We start from the raw sequence: 22132 nt of genomic DNA, 5'->3' as shown, positions 1-22132 counted from the left end.
GGAAAACATTCCTTTAGTTCAACCCTGTTAGGAATTAAGAAATGTCATGCAACAACTGTGAAATAACCCTGGATGATAAAAAAAGAACACGAACAAAGGCTCAACTCATGTTTAAGTTAATGATATAACAATTGCGTATTTGCTTTACGAAACTAGTTCGCTCTATAAATGTTATTTAAACGAGTATTTCACAAATACGTTAACAATATTGAATTTAATTCGCAAATATTTTTGCGAACTAGAAATAATTTTGATTTAATGGTTTTACTGGAACGCCAAGGTTGGACCAGACGCATACCGAGACTGGCCAGGGACAGTAGGTAGATTTTGCTTAGGGAAAACCAACGTCAGAGGTATGAGACTTCTTGAGTTTGCCAGAAGCCACCAACTCACCCTGGCCGACACGCTGCAACCACAACCACAGTCCAGAATGTTCCAAACGATCAAGTACAAAACCAGATAGATCTCATATTGGGGCCGCAACTGTTTAAGTCCAGCATTAACAAGGCGAATACAAGAATGGTCCATGGCGCAGACATCGTCAGTGACCAAGACTTTGTGCTCACCACCATCAAGCTGAAGTTAAAGAGCAAGCGCGTCACAAAGAACCCTCCCGTTAGATTTGAATTGGAGAAATTGAAAGATCCAGTGCAAGCAGAGGTATTTAAAGCACAGATAGGTGGTAAGTTTCCAGCCCTGAACATCTAATAGAATGTCATCGACACCATTAGCAATAACATCAAATATCTCCTACTGTCATCGGCTGAAGAAGTGCTTGAGAGAGAGAGAAGGAAAAACTAACCATGGGTGACGACCGTAATCATGGACCTATGTGACATAAGAAGAGAGATGATGGATGAGAAGTACACCAGCCTAGACATTAGGGCAAATTACCAAGAAGCGAACATGGAAGAAGGAAGGAAGAGGCCAAGGAGGAATGGATTGAGGAATAATGTACCATCATTGACAAAAAGAAGACATCAGGCAGCAGTAAGAAGGCTTACAGCACCCTCATGACCCTCACGAAGATTAGTCAGCCCACGGCTAGTGTTATATCAGACGATGACGGGAATCTCCTTACCTAGAGTGTCGCAATTCTAAAAAGATGGGGTTAATACTGCAGTGACCTCTACAACTATCCGCTTCAGTCGGCCTTCAGTCTCCTTCAGAACGATCTCAGACCAGAAGCGGACGACGAATGTTCCGCCCACGAATGTTAAGGCAGAGGTTGAGGAGGCAGTGCGTTGTCTTAGGGCAGGAAATTCTCCGGGAGTGGATAACGTCCCTTCCGAGTTGATAAACTCAAAGGAGAGGCAACGACTGCAGCATTGACGGCACTATGTCAAAAGAGAAAAAGTGACCGAAAAAGGGAAACCTCAAGTTGTGCGGGAATTACCGCACCATTAGTCACATCTGTCATCCCAGCAAAGTCCTGCTACGCATCATCCTTAATCGATTGAAAAAGTAAGGCTGAGAAACTGATGTTTGAGGAGCAGGTTAGATTCAGAACTGGGCGAAGCAAAGTGGTACAGATCTTCAACAGCAGAATCATCATTGAGAAACACCTGCTACACCAACGTGACCTCTTCCTTCCATAACTTCATTGGCTTTTAGAAAGCTTTTGACCGCGTGTGTCATGATGACCTATGGCATGTTATGAGATGATTTAACATTGAAGACGGGCTGGTACACGTCATTCAAGAACTCTACGGAAACGCCACCAGTGCAGTACTTCTCAACGGACAGCAGGGGGGACTTCTTTAGGACATCAGTGGGCGTCCGTCAGGGATGTCTGCTCTATCCCGTCCTGTTCAACTTTTTCCCTGAGAAGATAATGCAGGGACTCTCCATGTCCACCACACCTATATCTCCATCGGTGGAAGACCCATCTTCCAACACACGTTCTTATGTATTATCGGTAATGTATCAATAAAGCGCTAAATTTTTCCACATATTCAAATAAATATATACACATGTTTAACCAACAGGAAATATCAACACACAACACAAATATTATAAATTGGCCGCGCTCTGTGAAAAAAGCGTTTAATGCATGTGTATAAAGTGTCGTCCCAGATTACCCTGTGCAGTCCGCACTGGCTAATAAGGGACGACATTTTACGCTTTTACTATATTTTTCGATTCAGGAAAGTCTCTTCTTATCAAAAATAAAGTTTAGGCGGAAAGTTTCGTCCTTGATTAGCCTGTGCGGATTGCACAAAATTATCTGGGACGAAACTTTACGCACATTTGTTAAACCCCCTTTTCACAGAGCGCAGCCAAAATGCATGTTTTGAATGGATTATAACTTTGTTCTGTTTACTTATAACTCGTTCGAATAATAAACCACATTGGCATTCTCTTTAAATTTTGTTAATGCTTTGAAATGCTTTGTATTTATGGTGGCATTAAAATCATATAACTTGTAGATTGAATATTGGGATAATGTTAATATGCATTGAAGGAGATAACACCGAATAAGGATATACATATGTACAATTATCATGTTTTTGTATGCTGATATTATACTTTTTTGTAAATGTAGCACAGGCTAATCAGGGACGACACTCTCCGCCTTAACTTGATTTGCGGTATGCAGGGACTTCCATGAAACTAAAAATACCATAAAAGCGAAAGGTTTCGTCCCTGTTTAGCCTGTGCGGACTGCACAGGCTAATCTGGAACGACACTTTACGCACATGCATGAAGCCCAGTTTTCTCAGAACGCGGCTCAATTTAAATAATGTTCAAGAGTGCGCATTAAACCATTGTTTTATTCCCGTTACTTTTATATCATTCAACATGTCGACTTTGAGTAATGTGCCATCCTTTATAATTAAGAGAAGTACACATTAAATGAGCTTTGAATTGAGTGGTTCCTTTAAATAAAATGCTATATTTTATGGAAAAAACTACAATTTTGATTTGAACGGTCCATGTCTAGTCAATATTGTAAATGCGTGTATGCGTTTGCGATATCACATTTGATATTTTATACGAATCTTTAATTTTGCACGCACAAACATACAAACACATGTACATGACGTTTAGTATAATATATTAATATAATTTACAGAAAAGTTAGTGAAGTAACAAATAATTAAAAAGGAGAGCTGATTTATTGAAAAGGAAACCCGCTGGTGGTAGTTAGATATTCATTTAAGAAATATAGAAAAATGTCATGAATACAGTTCGCTATCTTGTACAATAAGTGTCCAAGCACATGCTTGGTAGATAATCGACATCGTATGATAGCGGGTAAAGTCTAAACTCTTTACCTCTACGCCCCTCTCTCGGTTTTGTTCATTGAATGAAAATGACAGATTATACAACATTAGCTGGACTATTATTCGTTTTATGTAAGTAGTTTTTATGATAAAATAAAGCGTATATATACTATTAAAAATAATCCGTAAAAGCTGCATTTAATACATAATTGTGTAGTATATTCATAGTTATGATATCACAATTTAAGCTTTCAATCGAACTAAACGAAATTTCAATTACTCTCAAAAGTGCTAAACCTTAAACAAGTATCGGTTGTGTTTAATCTGTGATTAATCCGTAGAAATTTTAAACATTACAAATATTTCTTTTGATTGATGATAACATTTTCACGACAATGAATATTTGTTCAATGCACATTCAAAATTTTCATAAATTGTTAAAACATGCAATTTAAACATATTTAGTTTATCTTTTTCATTCTTTTGTATGTATAATGGTGTCAAAATTACATGTGCATGCACTTACGGAGCGTTCAATGGTTAAAACGATGTTTAATATAAAAGAATGAGTGTCACAAAATGGAAAAAAAATATTCGTTTATTTTAAATTGTTTATTCAATTCACAATTAGCAGTTCATGATTCGATGGCATCGTGAGATTTCATGATGGTCCAGGCAATAGTTTTGTATAATTTGGAAGTAGCGTTATGACGACGAAAAATGACTTACATGTAACTATTGCTGTCTCAGAATTTACCATTTCTCGCGTCATAATTGAGAAGCCAAATAAATAAGCCAATTATCGGTTTATTTGACAGTCGTTTCTCATCATATATGAGTCGCGTCAAGCGAAAATGGTACTAATGCTATATGCGGAAAAAGAAGCTAAAGCCCGGCCTGCACAAACGCGCAGCCTGTTCGGGAGCTTCACTGTCCGCTAAAGAGAGAATGAAACCTTGCGTGACGTTAACCCATTTATGCCTAGCGTCTAGAAAAAAAGGCCTTGGTAAACAGCGTAGACCCAGATGAGACGCCGCATGATGCGGCGTCTCATCAGGGTCTACGCTGTTTGCTTAAAGGAATTTCTGTCAGAAATATTCTTAATATAGAAATTAATATACTAGACATCCCTAATTTTGGAAATAAATTGATCCAATTTAGAAGGATGGGAGAGTCCACTAGGCATAAATGGGTTAATCGGACAGGGTAGCACCTGAACTGACTGGGCTGGGCTGAAGCAACTCTTGTGGCAGATGGCATAAGACCCTTTTTCACGTGGTCGAATAGCAAATTTAAATTGTATGTTTACTTGATAATTTAACATCTTACACTTTATACAATATATAAGTTAATTTGTTTTCATGACATATTTTCAAAGCCATCCCCAAATTAGTTTTTATTGTTTTACCGATTGTTACAACACATGGGCATTTTAGTCAAGTTTAATATTTGTGCATCTTTTTCATGTTATGTTCATAGAGGATTCTTAATGAGATTGTTTCAGATTTGTTTAATAATAGTTAAAATTAAACATATTTTTTGTAAATAATAAGCACATACTGTAAATAAAACACTAGCATCTGCAATATTTCATTTATTGTATTTATAATTACGGGATCTTTAATCACGTGTAGGCTTTGTGACTATTTCTGCGCAAAGCGTTAGGTTGGATTAAAAATTAAAACGGGTTGACAATAATTAAATAATATCTGCTTTATCAGGATGTAAGATCAACGGGGTTTACCCACAGAATATAAACAAACCGTTAATAACTATATTTTGCAAATATATCAAGCTATTCGGCTAGACTGAATTAAGCTTGTCAATGTTATACTATACACGACCCAGGTGTTCCGGGAGCGTTATCAGATAACTTGTGTGACGACGGATGGCTGCCGTACGGAAGCAACTGCTACAAATTCGATACCACGAAGAGAGTGTCTGTGGCTAGCGCGCAGGCGGAGTGTAGCAATCTCGGGGCGAATTTGTTGCGAATTCACTCCTCCGATGAACTGGTATGGAAAACTATCGATATCGTATTTTGTTATATGATTTGCAGATAAAATCGGAGTCTATATTGATATATATAAAAAGAGACAAAAACTTGAAAATAGTATATGCTATTTCTAGTGACAATCATACGCGCATTAACACTACAACATACACCTAATATATGTATAATCTTGAATTCTGTAAACAACGAGCAAATACTTATATGGCATAATATAATAATGCGTGATTTATTTTAGCTTCGAATAGAGTGCTGGTTATTGTATTACGTAGTTTTAGAATCATTATGAAGACAACCTTGATTTAGGGGTATAGTATTACAATTAAAATTGATTTGTAAAAGCGTAACTCATGTGAATATGTTATAATAGAAATAAAGAACGAGGAGTAACACAATGCTACCTAAAATCATTTGTCTAAAACGATGCATTAACCCATTTATGTCTAGTTCTGGCTACCATAACTTTAAATGTCGCTTTTTATGATTTTTGACTGGCGCGACTTTATAGTTATGGACCAACCCCATTAGGAAAGTCAACCAGAAATTCCCGAAAAGTTGACAGTTAACACAGACCGGTCCAAAACAGCTTTTAAATGCAGTTGTTGGCCCAAATCAACCACTTGATTGGAAAGAATGACATTTTTCACATTTAACTGTTATATTCTTTCACAAAATACTATCTTAAACATTTAAAATGTATCTTTTCTGCTCTTACATATCGAGAAAAACAGCGATGTGACAGACTTTCTTGAAATGCGAATCTCCCGAGATTTGACGGTCATATGACGTTATTTCTATTTTTAGTAACAAACCATGTGCTCAAGTGTTTTCAAATTCAGAATGACATTTCCCGGTATTTTAATTATTCTGGCTTATTTTGTAAACATATTGTAGTGTCAATACAAAGTCGAAGTAAATATTATATAAAACTACCTGATTCACAATGAAATCAGTCTTATAATCCACCAGACGTAAGTTGTTAATCACAAATAATAGATTTCAGAAAACGAAAGTAATGTTTACAATTTCAGCATAAAATGTCAAGGTCGATCCGAAAGTATCCAAATGAAAACTCGTCACGTGACAAAGCGACAATGGCGTCAAAATTGTGAATTTCAGACTGATGAGAGTTATTTTCATCTATTGTAAGATGCATTTGAAACATTTGAACCTTAAAATATTCCTCGATGCAGTAATTTATATTCATTCACCAATATATGTAGAAATGTATCCAAGAAAATGAGCTTTCTTTGATTTATAGCGTGACATAAATATGTTACGACTCTGGTTGACTTTCGATACGGGGTTAGCTTCAGCGTACAGGTATGTCAATACTATAAAAACTGTACGCTGAAGTTTCTTTAGCTAATTTATGCCTAGCGTCTAGAAAAATGCCTTGGCAAACAGCGTAGACCCAGATGTGACGCCGCATGATGCGGCTTCTCATCTGGGTCTGCGCTGTTTGCATAAAGGATTTTCTGTAAGAAATATTCTAAATATACATGTAGAAATAAATATACTAGACATCCCTAATTTTTGAAATAAATTGATCCAATTTAGAAGGATGGGAGAGTCCACTAGGCATAAATGGGTTACGTGTATCATACACAAGAAGTGTATCAAGATGTGAATGCACATCGTCTCAAGGGTTAATAATAACACATTGTATTCAATGTTTCTCATTATAATGATTAAAAAAATTATATCATTTATTTTTATGACGCTATTAATTCGATTTTTTTTAATGAACTTAACTGTATGCAGACCTGGATCACAACCACAGCAAAAGCGTCTTTTCCAAGCGCCGGATTTTGGACAGATCTCAACGACAACCCGAAGACATCCCTAACAAAGCTTGGTACGGGCAAATGGCAATGGGGGATGTTCGAAACGGTAGACATGTCTTTGCTGTGAGTTGTTTGTGGTTCATTCTTCTTTGATTATTATGCTTTTAATGTTTTAAACGTAGGTTAAAATTGTTATTCTTCCACAAGTACGTATTGTCTTTAACATGCAAACACTTTCACTGATGATAAGACAAACACTAGGCTTTAAATAGTGTAATTAATAATCTCCGACTAAACTTGAGGTTCACCTTGCAAGAGTAGGTCAATGTTACTGATGTTTATCATTCTATGGACTAAATTGCATGGGTTTACAGTGGAATATAGCTTCATTTAACGGTTAAATATTTTAACTTTTTAAAAGTTCATCATTATTTATATTTAATTTCACGATGTAAAGACCTCAATTAAACTCATTGTCAACGAAATGGGAGAAAAAACGTGACAGGACGTCGTTATTAATAATAACAACCTTAACATATTGTTTTTGTGCCCCCGAAAGAGGGCATATGGTCCGTCCTTCCGTCCGTCTTTCCGTCACATTTTGCGTTTATGTTTCGCGTTTAGGTTTCGAAAATTGCTCATAACTTCTATGTCCCTTCACATAGCAACTTGATATTTGGCATGCATGTGTATCTCATGGAGCTGCACATTTTGAGTGATGAAAGGCCAAGGTCAAGGTCATTCTTCAAGGTCAAATAAAAAAAAACATGTATCAAAGCGGCGCAGTAGGGACATTGAGTTTCTGACAAACACATCTCTTGTTTGTTCCATATAAAGCGATTAAAATAAAAATAAACCATGAAGAAAAATGGCAACAGAAAGAAAATTGTTTCTAGTAGATGTACTATTCTCTTTTATCTCATTCCTTATTATCCAAAACAAATATTTATGAGTAACAAACACATTTTAACAGACTCACTTACATGTATGTGTATTAACTGTTTTTGTTGATTCTAGCCAATGGGGTACCTCGCCAGTAAACGACGGGGTTGCAAACTGCGCAGGCATGAACATCCTTGGTACCCTGTCTGACTTGAACTGTCTTTCTCTACAGGGGTTTATTTGCAAACTGCCCGGGCGTGAGTATTGATTTGATTAGAAAGTTTGGTATTTGTAGTCAAATCAAACGATATATCAGTGTAATACTTAAATAGACTCTCAATAAAAAATTATCAAATAGAAGACGATACCCATATAAACATTGCACTACTAAACATTGTTATATCTTTGATGACACAATGCACGGAATTTAATATCGCACAAGCATGGCTCGCGTATTTATTAACTATCGTCAATTACACAAATACAAATTGATTGATTTCCGTGTAAGATAGAACACAGACAGACAGACAGTATATTTCAATCCAATAAGGCATTTAAGCCCACGAGGACATATATACAATACAAGTGTTTACGAACAGTGTAGACTAGAATACAAAATTTTAACAAAAGTTGTAGTTGTATTTTTCCAACATTTGTAGAAGATCACTTTGAGAATAATATTTATAAAAAAACACACATGTCACTCAAAAGAACACGTGTCAAGACATATTTAACTCGTGAAATGATTGAACGATCTTAAACAGAACTCAACAAATATCGTCTTTGTGTCCTTAAAAAAAATAAATATATTGTTCGATCGTACGTTGTTTTGCCATAAATGACCGAACACATGTCGAGATCGTTGAATGTTGCAAAATATGATTTAACACAATCCTGACCGTTTTCAAATGCGTTAGAGAGTGGATGTCCATTGGGCTGGCTTTCCTACGGTACCGCGTGCTACTGGATTAGTGACACGACAAATGCGACGCGCCTTCTGTCGTGGAACGATGCCAAGTTGTGGTGTGCAGACCCTTCTCGAAGTAACGCAAACGGCGCCCAGCTGATGTCGGTCGCGGATCAGAACGATTTGGTAAGGATTTATATAGCCGCGATCTGTGAAAACGGGGCTTAATGCGTGTACGTAAATTGTCGTCCCATATAAGCCTGAAAACAGGCGAGATAAGCGAAACAGGGACGACAGTTTGAGCTTAAACAGATTGTTTCGTTAAAATTGTGCGTATTGCACAGACTTATCGGGGTTGGCATTTTACGTACATGAATAAAGCCTCGTCTTCACAGAGCTTAGCCCAAGTATAGGCTTTTTTCTATTGAAAACCTTTCCAACCCGTTTAATTTCAAAGGTTAAACGTTGTTATCTGTTTGTATATTTTAAATGGCACATAGACTGGAGATCAAACTAAGGAACTTCTAATCACTGATCTTACAAAACCTGTCAAATATTGCGCGAACTATGCCGAAGGTTTTGCATTTATTAAACAACGCATTTGTATGGTCGTAATAAAAGTAATTAAACATTGTGTTGGATTTTAAATAGCTTCTTTATGATATCATTCGGTGATACACATTGCGAATTATATTCTACTTCGTTCATCAAAAGTCATGTCAGGAAACATACTTACCCATTACGATTAATAAGCATTCTAATTAGGGTTGTACAATCCTCCTTCATAAGTGGATAATAATTAGTTTGCATATTTTTATCATAATTAAAATAAAACGCGTATATTATTTTCCTCTGCATAGAAAATCATAATATACAAGAATTAAATAGTTTAAATAGTTTTGTAGACTAACAGCTATAAATATGAAGCATGAAGCAAGAAGAAATATCATATCATTCGATGAATATTAATATGAATAAGAAAGTGCATCAATATGCATAACATTCGGCAAACACATGCAAATCCAGTTATTATATTGAACTGAGGAGCAAACCAAAGTAACGTTTATAACATATTGAACGCCGCGTCTTTATTCTACTCTTTAGAACTTCCTAACAAACAACCTGCCGTACCAGACACCGAGTGCGACAGTGTTCTGGATTGGCTATACCAGCACGAATGGTCAATGGGGCTGGCTTACTGGTTCCACAAGTGCTGTCACAGTGTAAGCGACTAATAAGACTATCTTCGCAAAGGCCAACCCTTTTTTAACGTTAAATGAGTAATGGTAGATTATTGTTCTAGCGTCGTGCGAAAATAGGTCTTATGCAATATGCGAAGCTCTAGTTCAACCTACGTTTCCGCAAATGAGACCGCAAAACCTTTTATTATTGTATTGCACATTCCAACAATGAGCCGTCTGAGAGATGAAAAGATGTGCTCATTAACCTTGATATGTGCGGTTGGATATACCAATGTGTACCACCGAATGCGTTAACGTTATGTAAACATTTTACTTTTCTACATTAACCTTGCAATTGTCTGTGGACCATACACCGAACATTGTCTTAAGAAGACGTAAATGTATAACATGAAGTATAACTTTTACCTTGATCATATTAGCCATGTTGTGGGTGCGACGCATTGCTTGATGTTGGTTATTAATTGTGACAAGTAATTTTAAAATTCTCCAAAGAACGTAAATAGTATGGACCTGCAACTAACTATGGAAAGCAAACAAAATCATTCACAAACTAAAAACGGTAGCATATAAAATTTCTGCTACCACTATGAATGGGAGCCATGATAAAGTTATGGAACGGAAACGAATATAGACTTTCACTTTATTCATATAAGAAACCTCACAAACTTTGATTGGGACACGATTCTTGCTTAACAATACTTTACATAGTGCTGTGCTTTAAGTCCATGGCAGACAGCCCCGAACAATGTTGCTGGTATTGAGAACTGCGGTGTTCTACGTATGACCGGTGTGTTCGATGACAGGGACTGTTCATCCAGTTCCAACTTTATATGCTACCAGCAGCAGTACAACAGTAAGTTTTTATTTACTAGATTCTTATTTTCCATATGCTAGGAAAACCATAGATACATTTGAACCCGTTTCACCCTACAGTATGCGCACTTAACATAAATGAAAGTGAAAAACCTAATTTCTTCTCTACAGTCATGCGTTCAAACAGCTAATATGGATCCTTTAAATTTATCTTCGACAACTGAACACGTTTTAAACCAATAACTGAAACACAACGCCGTTTATTCCGATTAATCTAAATAATAATTTACATTAAAAACAAACACGATGTGTTCTTATTGCGGAACTGTTTAAGATTTAAACATTATTGTAGATTCTAACATGGCACGTGCCAAATTTCATATAAACAAAGAAGAAAATCGTCCATGGGTTATTCTGCAACAAATTATGGGCGGAGCTTATACACTGAAAACACGCGCTGTAGCTAAACAAAACATGCCGATACATTTTCCACCAGCGTAATAATCCGGAATTTTATGAATGAAAGTCACGTGACAAAAACTACGCTATAAACAGAAATGCGTGAAATTGACCCAATTTCCCACGGTGTTCGTCTGCTGCTTCGATACTAAAATGGCTGAAGTTCGGGGCACTGTGCTCTTATCGCGGATCGAATTTGTTCTGTACAGTATCGTCAGTTTATTCCAATTTATTGTCACATATACAGTGTTGTTTTCTTGTAGATGTAACACTCTTGCGTTAATTTAAAGTGTACAATGAAAACATGTTAGATTACGCAAGTTGTTGTTGTTCTTATTGAACCAAACGTGAGAAATGAAATGGTTTTTTTCCAACCAGTTTGGCTGTTATTGAGGGCGGAGATCTGATCGACAGAACAGCCGAAAGCTATTTTTTATGGGCGGAGCTTCACATAAAATAGTATGCAAGAAAAATAAGATACATTCTATAAATCTTTAGTAAAATCGTGTTAGAATCGAAATAATTCGTGTACTTCATAGTTTGTTGTCGAATAACCCACGGCCGGAAGTTTAGATGCGTGGTTTCAAATCACTCGTGCTTCGCACTCGTGATTTAATCCCTACGCATCTAAATTTCCGGCCGTGGGTTATTCGACAACAAACTATAACGCACACGAATTATTTCTTAATTAAACTTTTAGTGACCTGACAGCTATTTATAAACATGCAGGCCTGTGAATGTATGGGATCTATATAAATGGGAAGCATTCTATAACATTGTATTCATTGAACTTCATCATTAGCGACGTCTTATAGTTCAAACAGGGCTGGGGATGGAAGTGTTTTATATTGATCGCAATATGATTATTTAATATTTATTAGTATAAATGCATCTTCAAACGATTTAAATTATTAAAAAATGCTTATTTCTAAAGCCCAAACCGCAGACAATTTAGGCTGTGGCCAATGGATTAGAGGCGGAAAGCTGTGTTACGGTTTCATCGGCAACTCACAAACTGCCAACTGGCAGGACGCAAGAAGTTACTGCAAGAAGCGAGGCGCAGACCTCGTAAAAATTGACTCGTACGACAAACAGGTACACGACAAATTGTATGGTTTATCATTCATCTGCAAGTATATAAACTACGTAACGACTGTCTTATTATTGGTAAAACATGAAATTTTGAAAATAATATGTACCTTCTAGGAAACAGCACTGTATTAAGATTTCGAAATATTGAATACTAGCAGTATTGCTTTTAGTTTGCTTTTAATTTCTGGATGACAATTTTTTAAAGTATGTCAATATTATTGGTATCGGTCATTCGATGTTTAGCTTCAACTACACCTTGTCGTCATTTACTGTTTTAAATATAACCTAACCAAAAACACGAAAACGGAAAAGATAGAATTTAGTATTGATGTGTAAAAATGTTGCGAATAATCAAAGTATTGTCCTGCTTCTGTTTTTTGCGTAAGTCTATTACGAGCACATGATTTTATTATCGCATGACGCTATGCCGTCAATGACATTTGATATTAAAAGCAACTTACTACGTGGAGTGTTATTAAATGCGAAATTGGTTTTGTGGGGCAACGTTTTTTTAAAGACTTGCAACGTATTTCGCCTCCAGGCATGGCTGAGTCAGCAGATGACGGATCCCGCCAATGACGCCATCTTCTGGACAGGACTTAACGACCAAAAAACCGAGGGAGCGTACGTCTGGGCGGACGGATCGCCCGCTAATCAGTCCTATATGTAAGTATTGGGGCTTCCATCGGGAGGACGGATCGCCCGCTTATCAGTCCTATATGTAAGTATTGAGGCTTCCATTGGGCGGACGGATCGCCCGCTAATCCGTCCTATATGTAAGTATTGAGGCTTCCATTGAGCGGACGGATCGCCCGCTAATCAGTCCTATATATAAGTATTGAGGCTTCCATTGGGCGGACGGATCGCCTGCTAATCAGTCCTATATGTAAGTATTAAGGCTTCCATTGGGCGGACGGATCGCCCGCTAATCCGTTTAATATGTAAGTATTGAGGCTTCAATTAGGCGGACGGATCGCCCGCTAATCAGTCCTATATGTAAGTATTGAAGCTTCCATTGGGCGGACGGATCGCCCGCTAATCCGTCCAATATGTAAGTATTGAGGCTTCATTTGGGCGGACGGATCACCTGCTGATCAGTCCTATATGTAAGTATTGAGGCTTCCATTGGGCGGACGGATCGCCCGCTAATCCGTCCAATATGTAAGTATTGAAGCTTCCATCGGGCGGATGGATCGCCCGCTTATCAGTCCTATATGTAAGTATTGAGGCTTCCATTGGGCGAACGGATCGCCCGCTAATCAGTCCTATTTGTAAGTATTGAGGCTTTAATTGGGCGGACGGATCGCCCGCTAATCAGTCCTATTTGTAAGTATTGAGGCTTCCATTGGGCGGACGGATCGCCCGCTATTCAGTCCTTTATGTACGTATTTAGGCTTCCATTGGGCGGACGGATCTCCCGCTAATCAGTCCTGTATGAAAGTATTGAGGCTTCAATCGGGTGGACGGATCGCCCGCTAATCAGTCCTATATGTAAGTATTGAGGCTTCCATTGGGCGGACGGATCGCCCGCTAATCAGTCCTATATGTAAGTATTGAGGCTTCCATTGGGCGGACGGATCGCCCGATAATCCGTCCAATATGTAAGTATTGAGGCTTCCATTGGGCGGATGGATCGCCATCTTATCAGTCCTATATGTAAGTATTGCGGCTTCCATTGGGCGGACGGATCGCCCGCTAATCAGTCCTATATGTAAGTATTGAGGCTTCCATTGGGCGGACGGATCGCCCGCTAATCCGTCCAATATGTAAGTATAGAGGCTTCAATTGGGCGGACGGATCGCCCGCTAATCAGTCCTATATGTAAGTATTGAGGCTTCCATTGGGCGGACGGATCGCCCTCTAATCAGTCCTTTATGTAAGTATTGAGGCTTCCATTGGGCGGACGGATCGCCCGCTAATCAGTCCTATATGAAAGTATTGAGGCTTCTATCGGGCAGACGGATCGCCTGCTAATCAGTCCTATATGTAAGTATTGAGGCTTCCATTGGGCGGACGGATCGCCCGCTAATCAGTCCTATATGTAGGTATTGAGGCTTCCTTTGGGCGGACAGATCGCCCGATAATCAGTCCTATATGTAAGTATCGAGGCTTCCTTTGGGTGGACGGATCGGCCGCTAATCAGTCCTATATGTAAGTATTCGAGGCTTCAATTGGGCGGCCGGATCATCCCCTTATCAGTCCTATATGTAAGTATTCGAGGCTTCAATTGGGCGGAAGTTGCGTTCTCACTTGATGGCATGACACCTTCTGGGACATACTTCAGTATGTTTAAAACTGTGTTTAGGCTAAGAAACGAACATTACGATACGTTCAATCAAATGGCATGTGCGGTAAAGAAAGGTAAATTATTGGAAGCTGATTAAAATGAGAAAGAATTAATGGATTTTTAATTAAATTTCAAATAAATATGCTTGCTGTTCGTCTAACAACAACGATATACTGCGGTATCAAGTATGATATTCATCTAAAACTACGCTCATGCACATGACCAGAAAACACCCCTTACTGTCAATCAAATTGCAAAGTAAGCTTAACAACAAATTTATATGCATGTGTAATGGCCAAAACCTAGACTGATAATTTCCTTTCTTCTACCCATATATGCCTAACGTCTAGAAAAAAGGCCTTGGCAAACAGCGTAGACCCAGATGAAACGCCACATGATTCGGCGTCTCATCGCCATGCGGCATCTCATCAGGGTCTGCGCTGTTTGCTTAAAGGAATTTCTGTAAGAAATATTCTAAATATAGAAATAAATATACTAGACATCTCTAATTTTGGAAATAAATTGATCCAATTTAGAAGGAATGGAGAGTCTACTAGGTCTTAATGCATAAATTATAATTCAGAAAGTGGAACCAAGAACCTAATAACTACAAGGGCCAAGAGAATTGCGGGCTGATATACACCACGGGTCAATACAATGATCAGACATGCTCTTTGAAGGCAGCCGCGATATGCGAAATCGACAATCTTTGTAAGACTTACTCTGTTTGTTACTTTTGTTTAAATATAATGTTTTGAACTGAAGTTTTGTTTAGATTACTTATCAAAATTATGATGTTAATTGAATGTTTGGAACAGTATAGTTCATTTGATATATGGGATCTGCTGATTGACATACACAAATTAACGCACGCGTAATGACCTTGAAACCATTTACTTGATTTGTATTATTTTGTCTTCAGGTGATTTATATGTCCGTTATCGCTTATCATCATAACAATTAAGCATTACATTGTTTTGCTTTTAGATAATAAATCACATGTCTTTCTTCAAAATTCATTTTTGCGTACATTCCTCTTTATCCGTCACCTATTTCAGCGCCGTGCCCTAACAACAGTTGGTATGCGAACAATAACAACTGTTATTTATTCACTCCGTTCGACCCCATATCGTCCCTGATGAATCAACAAGAAGCGACGTCGTTTTGCGCATCATTGTCGGGGAAAACAAATAATGTGGCAGCTCTCCTGTCTGTTGAAACAACGGACGAACACGTGGGTATCAACCTAATGGCGCGTTTTCACTATAAATTCGTTTTACATTTGTAGGCTTATGAAGATTTATTAAAATGATTAAACTGTATCTCGTAATTGGACTTTAAGCACGTATAGTGGATGCCATGGTGTAAGCATCATGTTTAATCTTACTTGTGCACAACACAGTATGGCGCTCATTTTGTGATGAGTAGTTTTGAGTAATAAAGCATTGATAGAAGTATTATGAATTCATCAATTGTTTCGTCAACAACAAAAGTTATACATGAGGGGTATGAAGCAATTATATGTTTGATCACAACTGTTTTATGTAGTAGTTTTGCTAAAATAAGCGTATTTTCAATTAAAAATGAAGTCTTTACACGCTGAGATCGCACGTTGAATACTATGTATACATGAACGAGTATTTGTTGTGTGCGTGAGAAATCAACCTTAGGTGTCGACTGGTTAATTTAAGTACTAACATGCATTATTGAAAAATAACATCAAGACGTTAGCGAGTATGTATTGGTTTTTAAGTTAATATTTTATTCTAGTACGTTGCTATTTCTTCTTTGCACATGAGTCATTCTTATGAATTAATTGTGGTAGTACTCTAAATTACAATTCGATTACATGTGATTGGACTGCTCTGTCTTATATTTATTCGTATTTTGTTACTTCATCAGACAAGATTAAAACAAATGTTCCTTTATACCTAGTGATAAAATAAGACATTTCTGCAGTAAAATAACAGCAGTGAAAATAAAAAAAAATAATTCTTTTCACCGGCGAAAAGAACACATTTTCGGAACTCCTTTCTCTATTTTTAGATTATCATAAATAATGTTATGTATATTTTCTATGGTCACGAGTGATTTAAAATCGACATTCCACCGAATCTAACAGATTTTCTTTTTATTTTATGCTTTTTCACCGTTAATTTACATTGTAAAAGAGTTTAACTGGAGAATTTTGGTGGTATAATTACGCATTCTATACATAGATGGTGACGTCACTACGTTATTGTCAGTAAAACCGGTGTGTACACAATGATAATGACGTCATTTTGTCACACTAATGCCGTCATTTTGTGTTTTGAAATGTATTCAGGCACGCCACGGGAGAAACCCCGAGAAAGGGTAACTTTTCAGCGAAAGGAAAACAGCTGTTAATTATTTTCTTGAAAAAGGGACATAAAAGAAACAGAACATTTGTTTATTGGCTTTGCACTCGTGAAAACATATTTTCTATGATCACTCGTAAAATAACAAACGATCTTACACTGACGTGAACAAATATCCTCTAGATCTAGATCTATATCTTTAAACGACAATGTGCTAATTATTAAAAGACCTCAATAACGGTTATGTAGTAATGTATCGTAAATGTTTGTGTTATTTTGTTGCATTTTTAACATTATAGAAATAGTCAGTTATAATTTAAATTGCATTTCATTATTAGCATTGATAAATCAATATTTGATACTTTTTTAGGATTTAAAACATAGAGGAGAAACATACAATGAACAAAATGCTTATATATGAGTCGCGCTCTGTGAAAAAGGGGTTTAATGCATGTGCATAAAGAGTCGCCCAAGATAACGCACTGGCTAATCAGAAACGACAATTTCCACCTAAACTTGATTTTAACTAAGAAGAAGCGAAACATATTATAACAGCAGAAAGTGTCGTCCCTGATTAGCCTGTGCGGACTGCACATGCTAATCTGGGACGAAACTTTACTCGCATGCATTAAACACCTTTTTCACACATCACGACTGATATGTATTATTAAAGTGTTTACTTAAAATCATGCGATTGCAATTATTATAATTTTACTTGTCTTCTGTATACATGCACATTTAGGTATAAAGAATACAATTAAAACATATTCGCATTATAATTTGTAAACAATAAACATATGTGTTCTTTGGAACACGAATGTTAACGGCATGCACGGATAAATCATAATTACACAAGAATTAATCATTTACAAGAATATTCTATATTCTTTAATTCCGTTTCAGGATTTTATCAAGACGACAGTAGGCAGTCCCCAATTATCGGCTAACGAGTATGGATGGTGGACGTCCTTGACAGACAAGCAGACCGAGGGCTTCTGGATGTTCGCCACAGGGCCTGTGCTGGACTCGTCGGTAATGTAAGTTCGTAAAACAAAGTTTGTACATAAAACTACTAAGCAATTAAGAAATTTCTGACAAATTTTAATTAGGTGAATACGACGTCTAAACTCTTAAAAAACAGGGTCTTTTAATTGTTTTCACTAAGTGATCATTTTTAACAAGATTAAATATGAACATGACAATCAGCATGCGTTATCATATTTACAACAACATCTTCTTAGATACAAGCTCATCAACTATCCTTAAGCGGGTAAGTGGCTGTGTCGGTATGCATGTGTCCTTAGTTTCGTCGAACGTTAAGTCCGTAGCTGCACATAATTTAGATCAAATCAAGTTGTAAGGTATTTTTTATATTTAAATGTTATTTAACGTTTGCATGTCTATCCGTCCGTCCGCACGCCCGCCCGCGAACCCGCCCGCCCGTCCGTCCGTCTGCCCGTCCGTCTGTCTTTCTGACATTCCGGCATTCTTTCTTTCTATTCGTTTTTCGTTAGAGAGGAACTTTACCGGAGAAATTATGTTACACATTTGCATATACAACATGTAAGCAGACATTGTTCCTCGTGATATAAATATGTTTTGTTTATTTCATTTTTCTTACTACTTTATATAATTACTAATAATATACAGTGTTTGCAAAATTTGATGCTACAAAGATTCCCAGGAGTTATATTTCGTAAGTAAGAAAGCATTTAGGGGCCTTTTTCACAGATGTTGGCATGCTTTATATTGTAAACATTGGAAAAAAAACTTCAGTTAAAAACGAGAATAACATTTAAAAAAGAAAAAAGTAACCATCAACTGGGCTCGAACCACTGACCCCTGGAGTCCTGGAGTAGAAGTCTAACACTTAGACCAATCGGCCATCCGTGCTTATTCATTGAGAAATGTATTTTATACTTTATACACTTGGAGACTTTTCTAACGTTTCACTTTTCAAACTTGAATATCTCAGTTATGAGTAAAGATATTGATTTGAAATTGTACACACGATCATTTGACTATATACTATGCAAGCTAACGATAAAATCATTCATCCGTGACGATTGGACGCTTTAGCACGTGGGGTAGGTGTGGTTTCATATTTGTGCACGTGGAACTGTTGGAACGCTATTTAATTCTAGTTTTATTTCAATTTAATTATTTAAGGTGGGTTCTTTCACAAGGAAATTATAAAATGAATTTACAAAACAATATAGCTCGTATAAATATTCAGGAGAGCAATAACGCACTTTGCATTTTACAGGCTACCTTTCTCTCTTGCTAAAGCGTCCGATCGTCACGGATGAATGATTTTATCAATAGCTTGCACACATTGTAGTTAAATGATCACGTGTGCAATTTTAAATAAAAATATTTACTCATTACTGAGATATGTAAGTTTTAAAAGTGTTGCGTTTGAAAAATCAGCAAGTGAAGTAAAAGGCGATATACATGTTATTCCAATTTAATTTCATTTTCATAATTCTAGGTAAGTTTTTACACAAGAAAAACAAAACATTAATTAAAGAAAACATTATGGCGCGTATGAATATTCAGGAGCGCAACGGCTCAATCAGTAAGTTGCAGGCCGGTCAGTTATTAAGACATGTAAGTTTATGTGTTATACTTTTCACATGGTTATTATTTTACGTTGTACGAGTTTTCGAATTTGACTTTTGAAGTGACGTTTTTAATTTGTTAAGTTTGATATATTGTTGTTTTTCAATTTCAATTAAATTTTCAGGAATTATCAGATATGTGCTGAATTATTCTTGGTCCAAATTTCAATACAAGCCGTTCAAAAAATAAGGAAGCTATATTTATATGATTAAGTGAGGCGTTAGAAAAGTCTCCAAGTGTATAAGCAATCCTCGTAGTTTCACAAAATATAACGACAACAGAACTCTCAACATTATTCAATCGTTTCGCGTTGCAACGCTATATAATTTTCAGGTTTTTAAATCGTCAAAAGATATTGTATATGATTGATCTTTTAGAGCATGGTAAATGTTCAGTATTACTGTTGTCTCACAAATATCGTACCTTAAACGAACATTTGCGAATCTGAAACAACTTTTTTTTCAATTTTGTCAATTAAACAAAACTTGAAAACGCCCCTTTATGTAAGTTTTGTACAATGTTGTCTTGAATTATACCCTTTGTAAAAATAACTGGAAAAAATGTTTTTTTCTGAACACAAAGTGTACTATTTGATAAATAAAAATGTTTAAAGTCTTTATTACTCTCAAAATCAACGCACATTTCGTAAAGTTATTCGCAAAATAAAGTTAACTCCTAAACAATCAGTGTTCCTTATAGCAATAGCCACAATTTCAATGCTGGATGTGGTATGATTTCATAGATTGTTGTAGATACAAAATGCTCGTTTTTATTTATTTGTGACACAATTAATTCCATTTTAATTTCCCGCGAATATTTCTATTCATGCGACACACGAACACCATGTTAGTGTTCATGTTCCGTACGAATAGATATCGTTGCGGGAAATTAAAATGGCATTGAATATGCAGAACAATAATAGAAACGAGCATTTTGTATCATAAAACCTCTATTTTACCAGACCACATCTGGCGTTGAAATTTCGGCAATTGCCATGAGGGACACTGATTTTTTAATTGGTAAGGTTTATACGAAATATTGTACGAATTTTTTGTTGATTTTGAGTAGTAATGTTACTTCAATGGCCACGTACAAATGTTAAAAAAAAACATGCCCGTGTGTCAAAAACAGGCCAGCCAAAGTGGTCATAGTTCTTCAAAGTACCAGCTGTCAACGTGTTTGACATGTGAAGTCGGGATATATGTTTGCATTAGTAAAATGGCAAGATCCGGTTATTTAAACAGACATGTGTGCCACGGTCTGTGAAAATGGGGTTTAATCCATGTGTGTAAAGTGTCGTCGCCTTATTAAGATTTTATCTACGAAGCTACTTTCTTCAAAACATCTTTTTATTAAAGCGGAAAGTGTCGTCCCTGATGAGACTGTGCGGAATGCACAGGCTAATCTGGGACTACACTTAACCCACATGCAATAAACCCGCTTTTCACAGAGCACGGCCCGTATATTCCATTATTCTGTTTTGGTATTTTCCTCGTCACAGAGACTGGACCGGTGAGCCGAGTACCCGCCAGGGCGACAACTGCGGTCTGGTGACATTTGGAGGCCAGTTCCACGAGAGAGTTTGCTCCCTTAAAATCCGTTTCATCTGCGAACGTCTTGCATACGGTGTTACATCAGGTACTATATACTTTCACTATTTACATGCTGTATTTCCTTTTTATCATATTGCTATTTATATAAAAAAAACTAATATAGTAAAATATTCAAACACTTAAACCGTGTACCACAAAGACTAATAACACGCATTTATTTTTTAATTTTTTATAATATACCAATTTTATATTTTTGTAAATCTTTCTTGCAGGCTCTGCGCGAGAATACGCCCTGCATCATCGTGTTGCAGCCGTGATTGTCTCGTTTCTTTCCATGTTCATATTGTCTCCCTCTTTGTGAAATCGATATGACAGTTGCTATGCATACGAGTACTGTTTGAGGGAAAACTTCTAACGCACTTTATCCTTACCAAGCAGTCTATTTCATTCAATCGATTCATTGACGTCTCACGTTTATTCCATTCAACAACTGATTCCAGCATTGATATTATCCATCCAATGAAAGGAGGAGATATTACCTTAACTGTTTAAAAAGCCAATTTTTGTTAATACTACCTTGTGTATGTTGTACAAAATAAGTATTGCAATATATTAACTTCTCTACAAAAAATACACGTTTTCATGATAATGCAGTAATGTTGGTGCATTTGACTGGAAAATGTATGTTATTGAGTTCATAATAATGTTATCATTATTTTTAATTCAATTCATTGTTATGGACGGATATCTATGAAAAGGGTTTATTGTATGTGCGTAATGTGCCGTCCAAGATGTGTCTGTGCAGTCTGTGCTTCTTGGCGACACTTCATGCACATGCATTACACCCCCTTTTCACAGAGCACGGTCCATATTTATAGGATAAATAAAAGTCTGGAACATGATACGGAGAGAAGTACTTGTTCGCTTGTTTAAACGTAACCCATTTATGCC

The 22132-nt window shown here is 36.7% G+C and overlaps 1 protein-coding gene across 1 annotated transcript; it reads left to right on the top strand.

The window, feature by feature from the left end:
• The first annotated feature begins 3200 nt into the window (after window positions 1–3200).
• Window positions 3201–22083, top strand: LOC127857819 (macrophage mannose receptor 1-like). Its single transcript, XM_052394503.1, has 14 exons — window positions 3201–3359; window positions 5076–5242; window positions 7003–7148; window positions 8043–8164; window positions 8825–9000; window positions 9919–10037; window positions 10739–10869; window positions 12223–12383; window positions 12922–13046; window positions 15251–15378; window positions 15726–15901; window positions 17910–18043; window positions 21130–21266; window positions 21454–22083. Exons 1-14 carry the CDS (start codon window positions 3311–3313, stop codon window positions 21540–21542), a joined length of 1860 nt encoding a protein of 619 aa, XP_052250463.1. The 5' UTR covers window positions 3201–3310; the 3' UTR covers window positions 21543–22083.
• Window positions 22084–22132: the final 49 nt, after the last annotated feature.

Source organism: Dreissena polymorpha, chromosome 14, assembly GCF_020536995.1.
Source record: "Dreissena polymorpha isolate Duluth1 chromosome 14, UMN_Dpol_1.0, whole genome shotgun sequence".
Classification (NCBI taxonomy): domain Eukaryota; kingdom Metazoa; phylum Mollusca; class Bivalvia; order Myida; family Dreissenidae; genus Dreissena; species Dreissena polymorpha.
Note: the sequence above shows the minus strand (reverse complement) of the source record. Positions and strands in the feature narration are given on the sequence as shown.